At 41.4% G+C, this 14151-nt stretch overlaps 1 protein-coding gene across 5 annotated transcripts in view; it reads right to left on the bottom strand.

Annotated features, from left to right (window-relative positions):
- Window positions 1-14151, bottom strand: part of adgrd1 (adhesion G protein-coupled receptor D1) — a 41491-nt gene that overhangs the window by 2205 nt on the left and 25135 nt on the right. For all 5 annotated transcript variants that reach the window (XM_082555914.1, XM_082555915.1, XM_082555918.1 and 2 more), the window contains 11 exons: window positions 9404-9477; window positions 8652-8775; window positions 5596-5699; window positions 5274-5385; window positions 4915-5068; window positions 3687-3753; window positions 2599-2665; window positions 2403-2494; window positions 2154-2280; window positions 2030-2071; window positions 76-168 (listed from right to left, as the gene is read on the bottom strand). In XM_082555914.1, the coding sequence (XP_082412040.1) occupies window positions 76-168; window positions 2030-2071; window positions 2154-2280; window positions 2403-2494; window positions 2599-2665; window positions 3687-3753; window positions 4915-5068; window positions 5274-5385; window positions 5596-5699; window positions 8652-8775; window positions 9404-9477 (1056 nt within the window). The remainder of the gene's footprint in view (window positions 1-75; window positions 169-2029; window positions 2072-2153; window positions 2281-2402; window positions 2495-2598; window positions 2666-3686; window positions 3754-4914; window positions 5069-5273; window positions 5386-5595; window positions 5700-8651; window positions 8776-9403; window positions 9478-14151) is intronic.

The following is a 14151-nucleotide window of genomic DNA, read 5'->3' as shown; positions in this document are numbered from 1 at the left end:
AAAACAGAGAGAAAGTCAGACTCAAGCAGCCATTTTTGCTTTATCTGTTCTTTTTCCCCCATGATCAGGACTCACTATGTCAGAGTTGAAGGGCTTCACATTAATGTTTCGGATGGAGCTGCTGGTAAGAGACCAGACCTTGGTTTTGTGTTTGAAAGCAGCTCTGACCTACAGTAAGAAGTAAATCCATCACAAACACTGAGAAATATGAGGCAAAGTATGCTGTACATTCATCACAAGTTAGAAGTTGTTACAGCAGAGAACTTTGTCCCCCTTCTTGCTATTTAGACTAAATATCTAATAATAGGGGTGCAACGATACACAAAATTCACGGTTCGGTTCGGTTCGATACTTTGGTGTCACGGTTCGATATTTTTTCGATACAAAAAATGTTCATGCCTTTTTAATTTGTCATTTATTAAAATTATAAATATATATTTTAACTCAAAAGTACAGTTTTTAAATTTAACCCTAACCCTTGTGCGCGTTTTTTATTTTGACAGCGAATGCGCACCTGCGGACCACTTATGTGCAGCCCTGGTTATTTAGCTCGTCATATTGCAGCCACAGAAATTCTTTTGTCCATGAAACCATAAAGCTGCACTTTCTTTTTGCCTTATAGTCTCATTTGTCATAACTTCTCCGTTTTGTGGTAAGCTTTTCTTTGGCTGTCACTTCTTCACCCCGACCTGTCTTATTTGGCTCAGCAGAACTAAAATATATATACTGCTACTTTTACACAGGACTCACATAAGCTCAGCGATTCTCTGCGCGATCAACCTCTCACATGTTTAAGCTTGCTGCGGGAGATTTCACTTGTCATGTTTGCATAGTAAGCTAACGATTAATAAGACGATGTCAGAGGAATTGGTGCACAAATTATCATCACTCACAGATCAGTGCTGTCATTGCAAAGTGAAAGCAAAAAAACAAGCGCAAATTCAAACACGATTTCAATATGTCACATATTGACAGTGGCTCACCGATGCCAATGACATAATTACCCAGCTACATTTCTGAAAGAATGCAAAAGCATTGACATATATTTTTCCTACAATAGCCCGATGGGCAGGGCAGAGAGATTTTTGTAGCCCGACTGGAAAGATCGCTAGCTCCGGGACATCGGGCTAGCGATTTTGCAAGCCCTGTATCTGATTGAGGAATCACTCATCTTTGGAAAAGAGAGTTTATTACAGAGAAATGTCTCTTTCCAAAATAAAAGCGATACTATCCGCTTCTTCTGGGCTATATTCTCAGCAGCATAAGGAGAATCACGTGCTAACAGCTGTCTAAATGACTCGGCTAAAGTTAGTAGCATGCTTGTTGTTTTTGTCTTTGCACTAGGATGATGTCGGCGTAAATGTGCAGTCATATTCGTTGTGTTCCCACTAGTGCTTTCAGGTTAATCTCGTTGAAATGACCTTAACGCCACAACACAGCAAATCTCCGTTAACGAGCTACTGCCGATCGCCCGTGCATGGGGCTAGACGGCCAACACGTTAACGAGCTAACTGCGCTAACACACTAGTTCACACCAATGTAATTAAGCATTGCATGGCACATCCAACATACTGTTTTACTTTAGTCCATGACTCGCTTACCTTCAGGGTCATACGTCACATGAAAACCAAAATAATTCCAAACGCCAGATCTGAATGAGGGTGGGGGAGGTCCATCTTGCAAGGAGAGCTTAACTTCTGTCTCGCTAGCTTACCCTGCGCTCTTCCTCCTGACTATGCTGTCTGTGTTGAGCGCTCAGTGGATCTGCGCTCGACAGTGCAGCCTAGGCGGAGTAGTCGAAGCAGATTCACTGAGCGCTCAACACAGACAGCATCGTCAGAAGGAAAGTTGATAAAATAAATTACAAATGTTGTATTGTTCAATACATATGCGTACCGAACCGAAAGCACTGTATCGAACGGTTCAATATCGATACGAATATCGTTGCACCCCTATCTAATAACATATACATAATATGAAATTCTAGTTGTTTGTGTGTGGGGAAGTGAAAACATATTCAGCATTATACCTCAGAGTTGAGAAGACAGTGAAATAAGAAGACAAAGAACCCCTAAAGGAGAGAAAAGAATTTATACATAGTTTTAGAAATAGCGTTACAAAATCTAACATTGATCATATTGTAAAGAACCTACTTGTAATGAGTTGAAAACTGCAAATATATAAAGGAATGGCAAAGACTGTGTGTTGACCACGAGAACACCAAAGATCCAGGAAATGCCAAGTATAGGCAGAAGCACAGCTACTGCCTTTATGGTCAGCCTGGAGACAATCCAAGAGATAATATGGTTATGTTATGAATTTTTATTCAAATATCAGCATTTGATAATAATACAAGAATTAGCCTGATTATGTAAAAAAACAATAAACAAAAAACCCCTCACTTGACTGCATTGGCGTCTCCATGAACCTTGTAATTCTCTCCGCTGATTCGAGATATGATCCTGGTCACGGATATCAGAATGCCAATGTTTACCTGAAACAAAGCCGTGTTTGAACAGAAAACAGACTTTTTGTAAATTAGGTGACAAATTGTGACTCGTGTAAAACAACAAAAGGAAACCTTTGCAAATTTCTCACCACAATCACAAAAAGAGCCGGTGCCACAAATGCCCAGATGGCTCCGTTCTGCAGTGACAGCCAGCAGCTGAAATAAACAGATGAGACAGTGTTCAAAAAGATCGAAGATAAAAACAAGATTATCCAATGGAAGAAATGTTGAAAGGCTTTTACTGACGATTATTTGATAATCACATTCCAACCCCAAAAGATTTTTAGTCAGTGTTTATGTAGTCTATTCATGTATAATTGTATAACAATGTTTTCTAGTAGATCCAGGATGACGACAAATACCACAACAAGAAACCAACACTACTGTATATCATATAAAAAGAGAGCATTTATACACATAATATGTAGGCCAAAATGTATCTTTAATATGACTTTAGAGCCACTTTGCTCTAAATAAGTAAACAACTCATGGTCTCTCACAGTAATCCTTACTAAAGAGGAATCCACAGTTCACAAGTAAAAGGTTGGCTCTATTTTAACATGCCCACGATGCTTTTTGTCACCACTAAAAAGGACAAACTTTTTTTTTTTGCCATCCACAATGTCTCAAAATTTCACGTTTGGTATATCAGAATTTTGATGACCAACTCGCAATAATTTTGAATTGAAAATTTTGATCTTTTTTCTTTCTTTTATACCGTTCTCTGTGACTTGCTGTTCAATTATACAAAAAAACAACAACAAAAAAGTGTAAAACTTTATCTGACCTTAATATAAAGTTTCAACAATGTGATTCAATCAAATTAAGTAAGTATTTTAGTGTAGTAGGCATTTTAACATGCACTGGAATTTCTCTGTTTTTCGAATGTTTTTCACGGAAAAGCCAGCTGAAAACTTCAGTATTCTCTGCCCACAGTAAATTATGCATCCAAGCTGAGGATACCTCCTTCATTTAGACTTTGGATTGTTTTCCCTCAGAACAAAAAGGAAATAATGTTGCAATGCAAACATGGAGCAACACACTGGTAACCAAATGCTTTTAAATAACAATTTCTGTTTGCAATTTCTTGCACACAGGTGATGTCACTATTATGCAACTGCAAAGAGCCTTAATGGAGTAAAGTACATTTCCCCAAAGATTTCTTTTTTATACTTACTTATCAACTTTTCCATAACTGTCAAGTGCTGATGTCATGGACACGACACAGATCAAGAACGGAGAACCTGGTCCAAAAAAACAAACAAACACATATTCAGTAATAGCAGCACCATAGACACCTATTTCCTCCATACACTCCTCAAATGGGGGTTGCGTACAGTACCTACACATAGAATAGCATGGCAGCTTTATTATAGTATGCTGTATATTTTAGTTTGTGGTAATTATAGTATATAAAACACATATTTGTTACAGTTTACATGTTCTCACTGTACCTTACTGTACATTATGTTATATAAATGCCATAGAAATGCCTACAAATATAAATGTTTCGTTTTAAATCCAATGGTGATTGCTCGCAGAGTTTTTTTCCCTTCCCATTTCCTTTCTTTGCCTTGTTGTCAAAGCTCCACAGGATAAACTTCATTGCAAACACTTTGGAACTGTGCACCGTGCAGGACCCGGGCCTGTATAAACTCCCTGTAGAGGTTTTTTAGCGTGCTGCTAATTGCTTGTTTCCTTGAAAACAAGTCCTTAGATTTCACTGCTTTGATCTCTTGGCCTCTGAGGTCCAAAGGTTTTGAGGACACTATGCTGGGAGGAATTTTTTACTTAGAGTGAAGAAATGAAGGATGAAGTAGCTGAAAGCCTTTATCACAGCGTAACAGAGAAATAATTCTTTATAAAAGCATGTATTTACTTTCTTTTGATAACAACTGTACTTGAAGCTGACAGGGAAGAAGTCTCAAGTGAGTAATGTGCAGTAAAAAAAAAACACAAAATGAAAAAAATACTCTAGCCAGAAGAAAGGAAGTAATTAAAAAAAGCCGATGTCTTTCCACAAATGGGTTCAACATGTAAGAGAGGCGTTCCCCAGCAGCCAGAGATGGGACATGTATGTTCCAGATTTGTTTTTTCTGTCCATCACACTCGAGCTCACAAAAATGATGAGACCTAAAAGATAGACTGGAATGTGGTGAACCTTAAAGTTGACTTATTCAACACTGCTATGGCTGTTTTTATTATATTTGACAAAGAAAGATCAATTTTAAGGAAATCATCTTTAGATGAGGTCGCCCAGGGTAGAGGCAGGGCTTTGGATCAGATTTGTGACAATAAAATAAGATGATGTAAGGACAGAAATGAGGAAAATATTACTGAATAGTTATCCTTTTTAAATACATATTTTCAAAAAAAAAAGAAAAAAAGAAGCAAGACAGACCCACCCCAGCCAATGCCATAGTAGTAGAAGTGTTTGCTGTCTTCAGAGCCGAACACCTTGACCACCATACTGTACAGGTGAAGGCCCTCCACCAACATCCAGGCAAAAGCACTCAGAAAGAAGAAGTGTAGCAGGACAGCCATAACCTTACATGGCAGCTGGGAAAAGATCAAAACTGTCTCTTTTAATGTGTATTTTTTTCTTAAACCCTCATTTTTATACTGCTTTCTATGCTTCTCATCATTTTCAACATGATGTATTTCTATCCTTGTCATAGTAACAGCTGTAAAACCATTAAAACCACTGCCACTCCTGTCATCATTATGCTGCAATCATCAAGCAGTCACTGTGCCGTGTACGTACCGTGCCAGGGTCAAAGCGAGCGCTGATCAGCAGTAAGATCTCTGCCACCAGGATGGCGAAGGAGAGGTTGGCGTGGATGTGGTAGCGCTGGTTACGGATGGTACTCACTGACCTGAAAAGAAGCAAAAGGAAAAATACTTAACTACAGTATAACTTCATAGACTACTATGGTAATAAAAAAGGCTTTGTTGCATTTAAACATTCCAGATTCTGACATCCGACTCATCACACTACATGTCTTTGGCCACATATGAAGGAGAAAAAAAAGGTAATTCCACTGAGTTCTTGTAAATTTACTTACTGTTTAAAAAGTAATACTTACGATAAGACTGCAAAGGTGACCAGAGTGATGGCAAGGCAGAAGATGGAAATAGAGCAGCCAACGTAACCGATGGTTGATAGTGCCACCTTGTGGCCAGTAGAAATCTGTGGAGAGAGGCATTGTCAGCATCAGATCTGACAACACAGCACATGGAGTGTTGGTACATGTGCCATCCCACATACATCCAAATCTAGTGCATCCTTTTTCAACAAAGGGAGTCTCTAGAGTTTATTACTGTGAACACAAGACTAACAAACACCATTAGTACTTCCACAAGTGGGCACAATATCATAGCCTCAAAAAGTTATTTATAACCTCTCATGTCAAATAGGATAGCACAGATGTTGCAATTAAAATGATTCTTGATCACAAAACTATATATTCTGCTTTTGTTTACATGTTTTGTTCACAAGTTTTTGAGGTAATGTCCTCTTAAAGCCATTGCAAAAGATTAAACACCGATTTTTATATTTTGAGCAAAAAGCAAAAATGTTTATAATCGACGCAGTGTGCGTCCAGCCCAGTGTGTTGATGTTGTTTTGGATTTCAGGCTATTTTGAGTGTTTGGGTTTAATTTTCCATTAACTGTCTACTCATGTGCCTTGTCATTACAAGAGCAGAGGAGTCTCAGCCATCCAGAACTGGGATACGTGAGATGTTCCCTTGCAACTGAGGGATGAGGCAGCCCACTAATTAGAGACTTGCTAAGGGAAAGCATAGCATCAAATAGACTCGTGTGCCATAAATACAGCACTGGCGCACTTAAGCTCCAATAAGAAGTCTGCTTTTTCTATTTTAAGAAGCCATTGTGGATGCTAACCATACTCCCATGGGTTCGTATTCTTGGATGCAAAAGAGTTAGATAAGAGGAAAAAATCATGCACAGGTTTTGTGCTTTTAAGTGCTCCACGTGCAGATGATGTAAACGTGAAAAAGAGAAAACAGAAAAAAATAAATGAAGGATGGTTTAAAGAGATTTTTGTTTATTTGCCCCTTGAGAGCCCATAACTTTGAGGAATGCTCCACTGACCTGTTCAGTGACCTAAAACAACCACACAAATCATGGTTGCACAAAGCGCTTCTCTATCAAACCACCAGTGAAACTAGTGGTTTGATAGAGAAGTAAAGAAGGCACTGGTAAACCACTGCTTCCTGTTTACTTACTCTTCTACAAGCTAACCAGCGTATTTTGTGTCTTGGTGAGAGGGCTACACTTTTAAATCCAACTGATTTGTTGGATGGCGTAATATAGTGGCTCCATCCTTTCACTCACTCATGCTGCGCATTCACTTGTAAAGTTGCTTGCAGAGTGCACCGACCAAGTTGCCTGGCTTCCACATCACCTGGCCCAGGTGTCTGCCACTGGCTCTGTCTGCACTTGAATATTATATTTTACAGAGATTCCATTTTCACTTCTCAGTCTTCAAGTAAACTGTAATAATTTTAAATGATTTTAAAATGTTTTATTCCATCCATCCATCTTCATCCGCTTTGTCCGGGGCCGGGTCGCGGGGGCAGCAGCCTAAGCAAAGAGGCCCAGACCTCCCTCTCCCCAGCCACCTCCTCCAGCTTATCCGGGGGAATACCAAGGCGTTCCCAGGCCAGCCGAGAGATATAATCTCTCCAGCGTGTCCTGGGTCTGCCCCGGGGCCTCCTCCCGGTGGGACATGCCTGGAACACCTCACCCAGGAGGCGCCCAGGGGGCATCCTTGTCAGATGCCCGAACCACCTCAACTGGCTCCTTTCGATGTGGAGCAGCAGCTGCTCTACTCTGAGCCCCTCCCGGATGGCCGAACTTCTCACCCTATCTCTAAGGGAGAGGCCAGCCACCCTTCGGAGGAAGCTCATTTCTGCCGCTTGTATCCGCGATCTCGTTCTTTCGGTCACTACCCACAGCTCGTGGCCATAGGTGAGGGTAGGGACGTAGATCGACCGGTAAATTGAGAGCTTCGCTTTTACACTCAGCTCCCTCTTCACCACGACGGACCGGTGCAGCGTCTGCATTACTGCAGCTGCAGCCCCAATCCGTCTGTCGATCTCCGGCTCCCTTCTCCCATCACTCGCGAACAAGACCGAGATACTTGAACTCCTCCACTTGGGGCAGGAACTCATCCCCGACCCGGAGTGGGCACTCCACCCTTTTCCGGCTGAGAACCATGGCCTCAGATTTGGAGGTGCTGATCCTCATTCCCGCTGCTTCACACTCGGCTGCGAACCGTTCCAGTGCGAGCTGGAGGCCCTCACCCGATGAAGCCAACAGAACCACATCATCTGCAAAAATCAGAGATGAGATTCTGAGGCCACCAAAGCGAAAGCCCTCCGCCACTTGGCTGCGCCTAGAAATTCTGTCCATAAAAATTATGAACAGAACCGGAGACAAAGGGCAGCCCTGGCGGAGCCCATCACCCACCGGGAACGAGTCCGACTTATTGCCGGCAATGCGAACCAAGCTCTTGCAACGGTTGTATAGGGATCGAATGGCCCGTAGCAATGGGCCAGACACCCCATATTCCCGCAACACCTCCCACAGGACACCCCGAGGGACACGGTCGAATGCCTTCTCCAAGTCCACAAAACACATGTAGACTGGTTGGGCAAACTCCCATGCACCCTCAAGTATCCTGGAGAGGATAAAGAGCTGGTCCAGTGTTCCGCGACCAGGACGAAAACCGCATTGTTCCTCCTGTATCCGAGGTTCGATATAAATAAAATGTTTTATTGTTTTCTTAAAATATACATCTTCCTTTGTTGTTGCAGGAGTCTGATAGTATGTAAAACACTACTACTTGCAGTTATTCCACCAAAAATTTGTTTGCAAACCACCACTGAACAAGAAAAATAGGAGAATGAGTTACTGGCTACCAGGCGCCGTGCTGATAAAAGTCTGGAGTCTGGTGAGATTAGAAGCTTCAGTACAAATAGGAGAAACATGCAAAGCTGAAGACTACAAACATCAAACTGTGTTGAACTCCTTCAAAACAACAAAATAAAAATGAGATCTGTTGCAAATGCTGCCTAATATTCAGACTTTTGAAGAGCAGCCAGAACATTCATACCTTTAAGGGCACAACTTGCATGAGGATGGCAAAGTTGGTAAGGTGGTTGCACAAACACACGGAGTATGTCATGTTTCCATGTGCGCGCACGCAGCCTTTGTTGGACCATACTCCCTCTTTAGAACTGAAATGAATGACAATTAGGTGCTGTTAGCAGAGGAAATGTATCTAATGCAAGATCAAACATAAAAAACTAGAACAAACAGGATACAGAGAAACAGACGGGGCAATTCTTTACTGGAACGCTGCTGAGAGGGTGCACTCAGTATAATCCAATATCCCCCCCGTGGGAGGCACACAGAGATTAAGTTGACTTTATTAGTGCAATCTGACAGGGCGACCCAATTATTCACATTTTTCTTAAGCTTCAGGGCAAAGTGGAGTAGGAGAAGGACGTGTTTGAATCCAACGTATTGGACTCCCTATTTTTAAAAATGAGTTAAGCTTAGCAAAAAGTGTTTTGGCTCTGCATATCAGAGCTTCAGCTTTTTTTTCCTTTGTTTTACATTGAGGGCTGTGGCTCAAGAAGCCGAAACAGCGACACGTGTAAAACTGGATGTTTCTGATTTGAAAGAGTAAAAGAAAAAAAAAAAACCACCACCTTCTTCCAATCACCAGTGATTTCTTATGATTTAAAGACTCGAGAAAGAAATGCATGCAACGAGTGAACAATCAAGATAAAAATCCCTTTGGAGCTGGATCTGAATGGATAATTCAGAAGTTCTGTGTCGAAATCATGAACACAAACCCACCTGTAGTCCAAGAAGGCGCAGTAGAGGAAGACTTTATTGCTCTGATTCTGTACTTGGTCCTGTTGCTCTTTAGTCTGAAAACAAAAAAGGCAGCGAGTAAGAGAAGTGTGTGAGATGAGGACGTGCTCGCTTGTGGACTGTTTGTGTGTATAAACTAGAATATTTTAGACAGCAGTCAGCATCATTATTTCTTACAGGCTGCTTGACTTTTCGATCTTTCTACCTCTGTGTTCAATGCACACATTAAGCAATATTAAAGTAACAATAAATTCTTCATTGCTGCTTAAATGACCAGCGTAAAACATGACAGCTAAGGAGATCTGAGATCATTCGCTGGGAAAGACAAAGTGCAGATCGTCACTCGGCTAAGGTGATTAGCACGCAGAGCGAAAATCCCTGCTGTCTTCGAGAATCTTATTCGATTATAAATCACTTTTTCTGAGTCATTCCCTTAAAATGAGATTTGGAGTCTCCAGAGACAGTGAGCTAATGGCTACAGTGCAAGACTGCAGTAATTGGGACTTGGCCCTGATTACGGGTCAAACCACTACCCTCCTCAATCTGTCAGCTGAGGAAAACAACACTAAGTGTTGCACACCTCTTCATAGGCACTGTTGCCTTTCCTCTCAGACTCAACAACTATATGATTACATGGAGTGTGTCTGTACTATTTCCTCCTGGAAAAAGTGAGAGTGAGAGTGAAACTGACAGTCAGGCTGTCTAAATGGCCCATAGGCCCCGAGATTCATATTACAAAAGCATAGCACGATACCTAGATGTCACGGCGTGCTCTCATTCTGCCTGTTTCGCAGATTCACCTCCTTACTCATCGTGTATTGCGACCCCCGAGATGGATTTAACAATTAGCTATTTATGTGGCCCATTACAGCAAGCAGGGCAAGAGCCATGAGAGCGCTTCGAAAGTACCCCGTCATCACCAGCAGCTGGCCAGCTCTGGTGATCTGCAAGCAACCCCGTGGATGAATTTACTGGTCTCCTGTGGGCTCTAATATGCTCTTTTTTTCTTACTGGGTGTAAATGAAAGCAGATGGAAATAAGAAAAACTGCAACTTGCCCACTGGAAGTCCACCACTAAAGGGCCATATCTGCTCTAACTGGGGCTTTGTAGAGCATAGGAAGACTAATTATTCTTATTAACAATACAATGTAAACTCAGCTTCAAACACTAATCATCAAACCCTGATGCGTACCAGACACAAGTGAAACATACATTAACTAACAGACCATCACACATACTGTATGAGCGCGCTTCTTGGCCATGTTCCTGCTCTAACAACTGTTTTGTGGTGTGTCCAGTTTGCATTTTCCAGCTGATATCTGAGGAGCGATGCAGGACCCCGAAAGTCACTGGTGAGCGCTTAGAATGTACTTGGAGATTTGGTCGAGCTTTGAGAGCACGCTGTTGTTTCCCCAGTGCCCCGGGGCCTCAGCATCTACCAGCCAAGACTCCAGCTGGCGCTCCAAGTCTTTATTAACAACAGAGGGCCAGGAAACACCGCCCTGGAAGTCACTTTGAGCCTTGTAAGGCGAGCAGAACAGGGAGGAATAAGGGAGAGGAAAAACTAGTGACAGGAGAGTGATGCAGAGTGACAGGCTGATAAAGGAGAGGAGCCTGGGAGAGAGAGGCTGATAAATCATAGATAGACAAGATGTTTCTGGTGCCTCTTTGTTACAATGTCCCACTACAGTGTCTGTTGTAGCTGCCTGTGGTTTCAAACATATCGGATATGCCAGTTAAATTTGCCAGAATTTTAAACTAACTATTTAAAATTCTTAGTTATTTAAGCATGCAATAGAGTTATCAGTTAAATGTAATTAATGTAGATACAAATGCTTGCATATATAACATCTAATATAATATTATCTAATAACAATTATTGATGCATCAATGTGGACAAATGACTTAAAGCACAACAAAAGGCAGGCAGGCATGATTCATACTTAGCAATTTATCCCAATTCACAAGTTTCTTAGTAAAACCTTTAAAAATCTTACAGCTGGAGAAGGCAACACAGTTTTGCTGTCACCGGACAAGAAATCAAAACAACCTTTCAGCATATTGCCATTCACGAATTTCAGGAGAGAACCCAACTCCACGCACACGGAGTCTGTGAAGGAGCCAATCAGAGGTCTTTTCAGACCCGATTGCGTGATTAGAATAGGATGTGACGGTGCAACGGGTTATGCGGAGGATTATCACATCGCGGAGGAGAGCAGGGGCTCGGTCCTGTTTGAAGCTATTGCGACACTGATATAACTTTTGGGATATGAAGCATATGCTGGCGCATGCTTGTTTCTGGCTTTTTCTTTGGGTGGGTGGGTGGGTGAGGGGGTATGGACAGTCATACCGCTTCTTTTGATAATAATAATAATAACAACAACAACAATAATAATAATATGTTAAAAGCAGTTGTAGCTGCTCCCATAAATCCAAGTCTTTGATTTGGCAGATTTTTTTTTTTTTTTTTGCAGTCGATAGCTTTCCTATCTTCTTCTTCTCATAAGAAGATTATGTAATAAACTGTTACCTGATTAGATATTTTAAATATTTTTCCCCAAAAGACTCTGATAACATTTTTGTCAGGAGATTAGCTACTGTCACTGAATTTGTAAGAAAAAAAACAGTGAGGTATTATTTGGCTTAATCACACATCCTGTTACTTTGTTCAGGGTTCAGGTGGGATTTTCTCCACTGCCACAGTGAATAGTTGTATAAACTGAGTCATGACCAAGAGAAGCCGTTATTAAATTACTCAAAACAGACTCATTTCACATTTATTTTTATACAGCATAATGCACTGTTAAAATACTTAAAAGCAAAAATAAACAAATAAACATTTATTAACTTAATGCCAACAGTAAAGTGGGTAAACTCTGAATTAAGCATGAAATCAGCAGAGTGGAAATTTTGTCTCCACCTTCTGGCTGTGGGAGCATTTCCACAAACATTAGGGAACTCAGTTCTAACAAGAAAATGTCTTTGCGGTCAATAGCTCACTTTGTCAGACTTTAATCTTTCCTCTAAAAAGTTTATCTGGACTCTTTTCAGCTACGTTAAATGTTAAGGTGATGCATCACATTGGTCCACCAGTGCTTCGCTTCACGCTTAAACTCAGTAAATGTCTCTTTACTCCTCCTAAGTGCTGAAAGCCTTAATCAACACTGCATGAAGCCATTCACAGAGGGCTTGAATGGAAAGACTCCAGCTTTAGAGCTGTTGGTGTTGGATCAATTCTTGCACCTGTAACTTCCATCTTTTCAGTCATGTACTAGATGCACTGGAGCCTGTATAAGCTGATATTAGAGGCTGTTGTACATCCTGGACTGACTAACACTCACAGTCGCCTCAAGGCACTTTATATTGTAAGGTAAAGACCATACAGTAATACAGAGAAAACTCCAACAAACAAACGACCACCTATCAGTAAGCACTTGGCGACAGTGGGAAGGAAAAACTCCCTTTTTACAGGAAGAAACTTGCAGCAGGCTCAGGGAGGGAATGCCATCTGCCGTGACCGGAGGGGAGGAAGTTAGGACAACCTATTCCTGTCTTGCTCATGGCAGCACATCTCTACCAGGCATACACACCACCTTCAGAATAAAAGTGATAATCAGCGGCTGCTGTCTGACGCACATATCCCTCTAAACCAAATCAGATCTTCATCTTTATGGTTTTGATCACCATCCATCCATCCATCCGTGGTTTTTGGGTGAGACAATGAAGGATAAAAATAACACACAGCACAAAATCTTAACTTCATACGCAACCCAGCAATTTATACAGAAGTGCCAGCCTGTCTGTCCTCTGTGGAGTCTTATAGGCCTTCCACGTGTAGCAGAGCTAGAAGCCGAAGAAGTAAAACTAGAAAGTGAACCAGAGAAAAATCCTTCACACAGAAAAAAACAGGAACAGAAACTCAACGAAGGTAATATTAACTAAGGATTAAAAACTCAGAAACAGCACAAAATCGTGGAACCCTGACAACAATGAAACAAATTGAGTCTGAGCTAACGTAACAGCAATCTTGACCTCAGTCTTAAAACATTTTTTTGTTTTTTTTATATCTACTACTATCCTCTAGAGCTTGATGTCAGTCCTGCTTCACCCACTCATTCCATCCATCCAGCACTGATACAACAAAATGCGGCCGCAAGAGTAATCGGACAGTTTCAGTTGTGCTAAATTTAAAAACCAGAGAGAAATTACAGAGCGGTGTGAGCGTGAGAAGAGAAAAGGAGCGTTCGTCTCCCGTTCCCTGAAATGTTCCAAATCGTTTTGAAACGCAGAGAGCTGAGGTGTAATTTGGGCTGCAATTTCTGGATTTGGTACACGTATTTATTTTGCAGCGAGCGCCATAAAAACAATGATCAATCTTGCTTTTGCAAAACTGAAAGGCATAATTTAAAATCACCTTCACCTTTTAGAGTAGGCCTGTGAGGTGCACAGGGTTTGACAGTGGCTCAACTGCTCTGTATAAAAACAATGAGGCCGTACACGTATAAGCTTAGAAAGCTGAACTGACTGCTGTTAAATTTAGTAAGGGAAGGAAATATTTTATTGCACTATGTCTGGGCAACGCACAACGAGGTATGGTGGAACATTCCTCAGTCACACAAACACACACGGAGCCTGAGAAAAAAAATCTTCTACTCAGTATAAACTAAAGCATTACACATCCTGTGACTGCGATGAGGCGCAGGCTGCGCCGCTGCTGTAACACAGCTTT

The sequence above is a fragment of the Aulonocara stuartgranti genome, assembly GCF_965226115.1.
Source record: "Aulonocara stuartgranti genome assembly, chromosome: 12".
Lineage (NCBI taxonomy): Eukaryota > Metazoa > Chordata > Actinopteri > Cichliformes > Cichlidae > Aulonocara > Aulonocara stuartgranti.
Note: the sequence above shows the minus strand (reverse complement) of the source record. Positions and strands in the feature narration are given on the sequence as shown.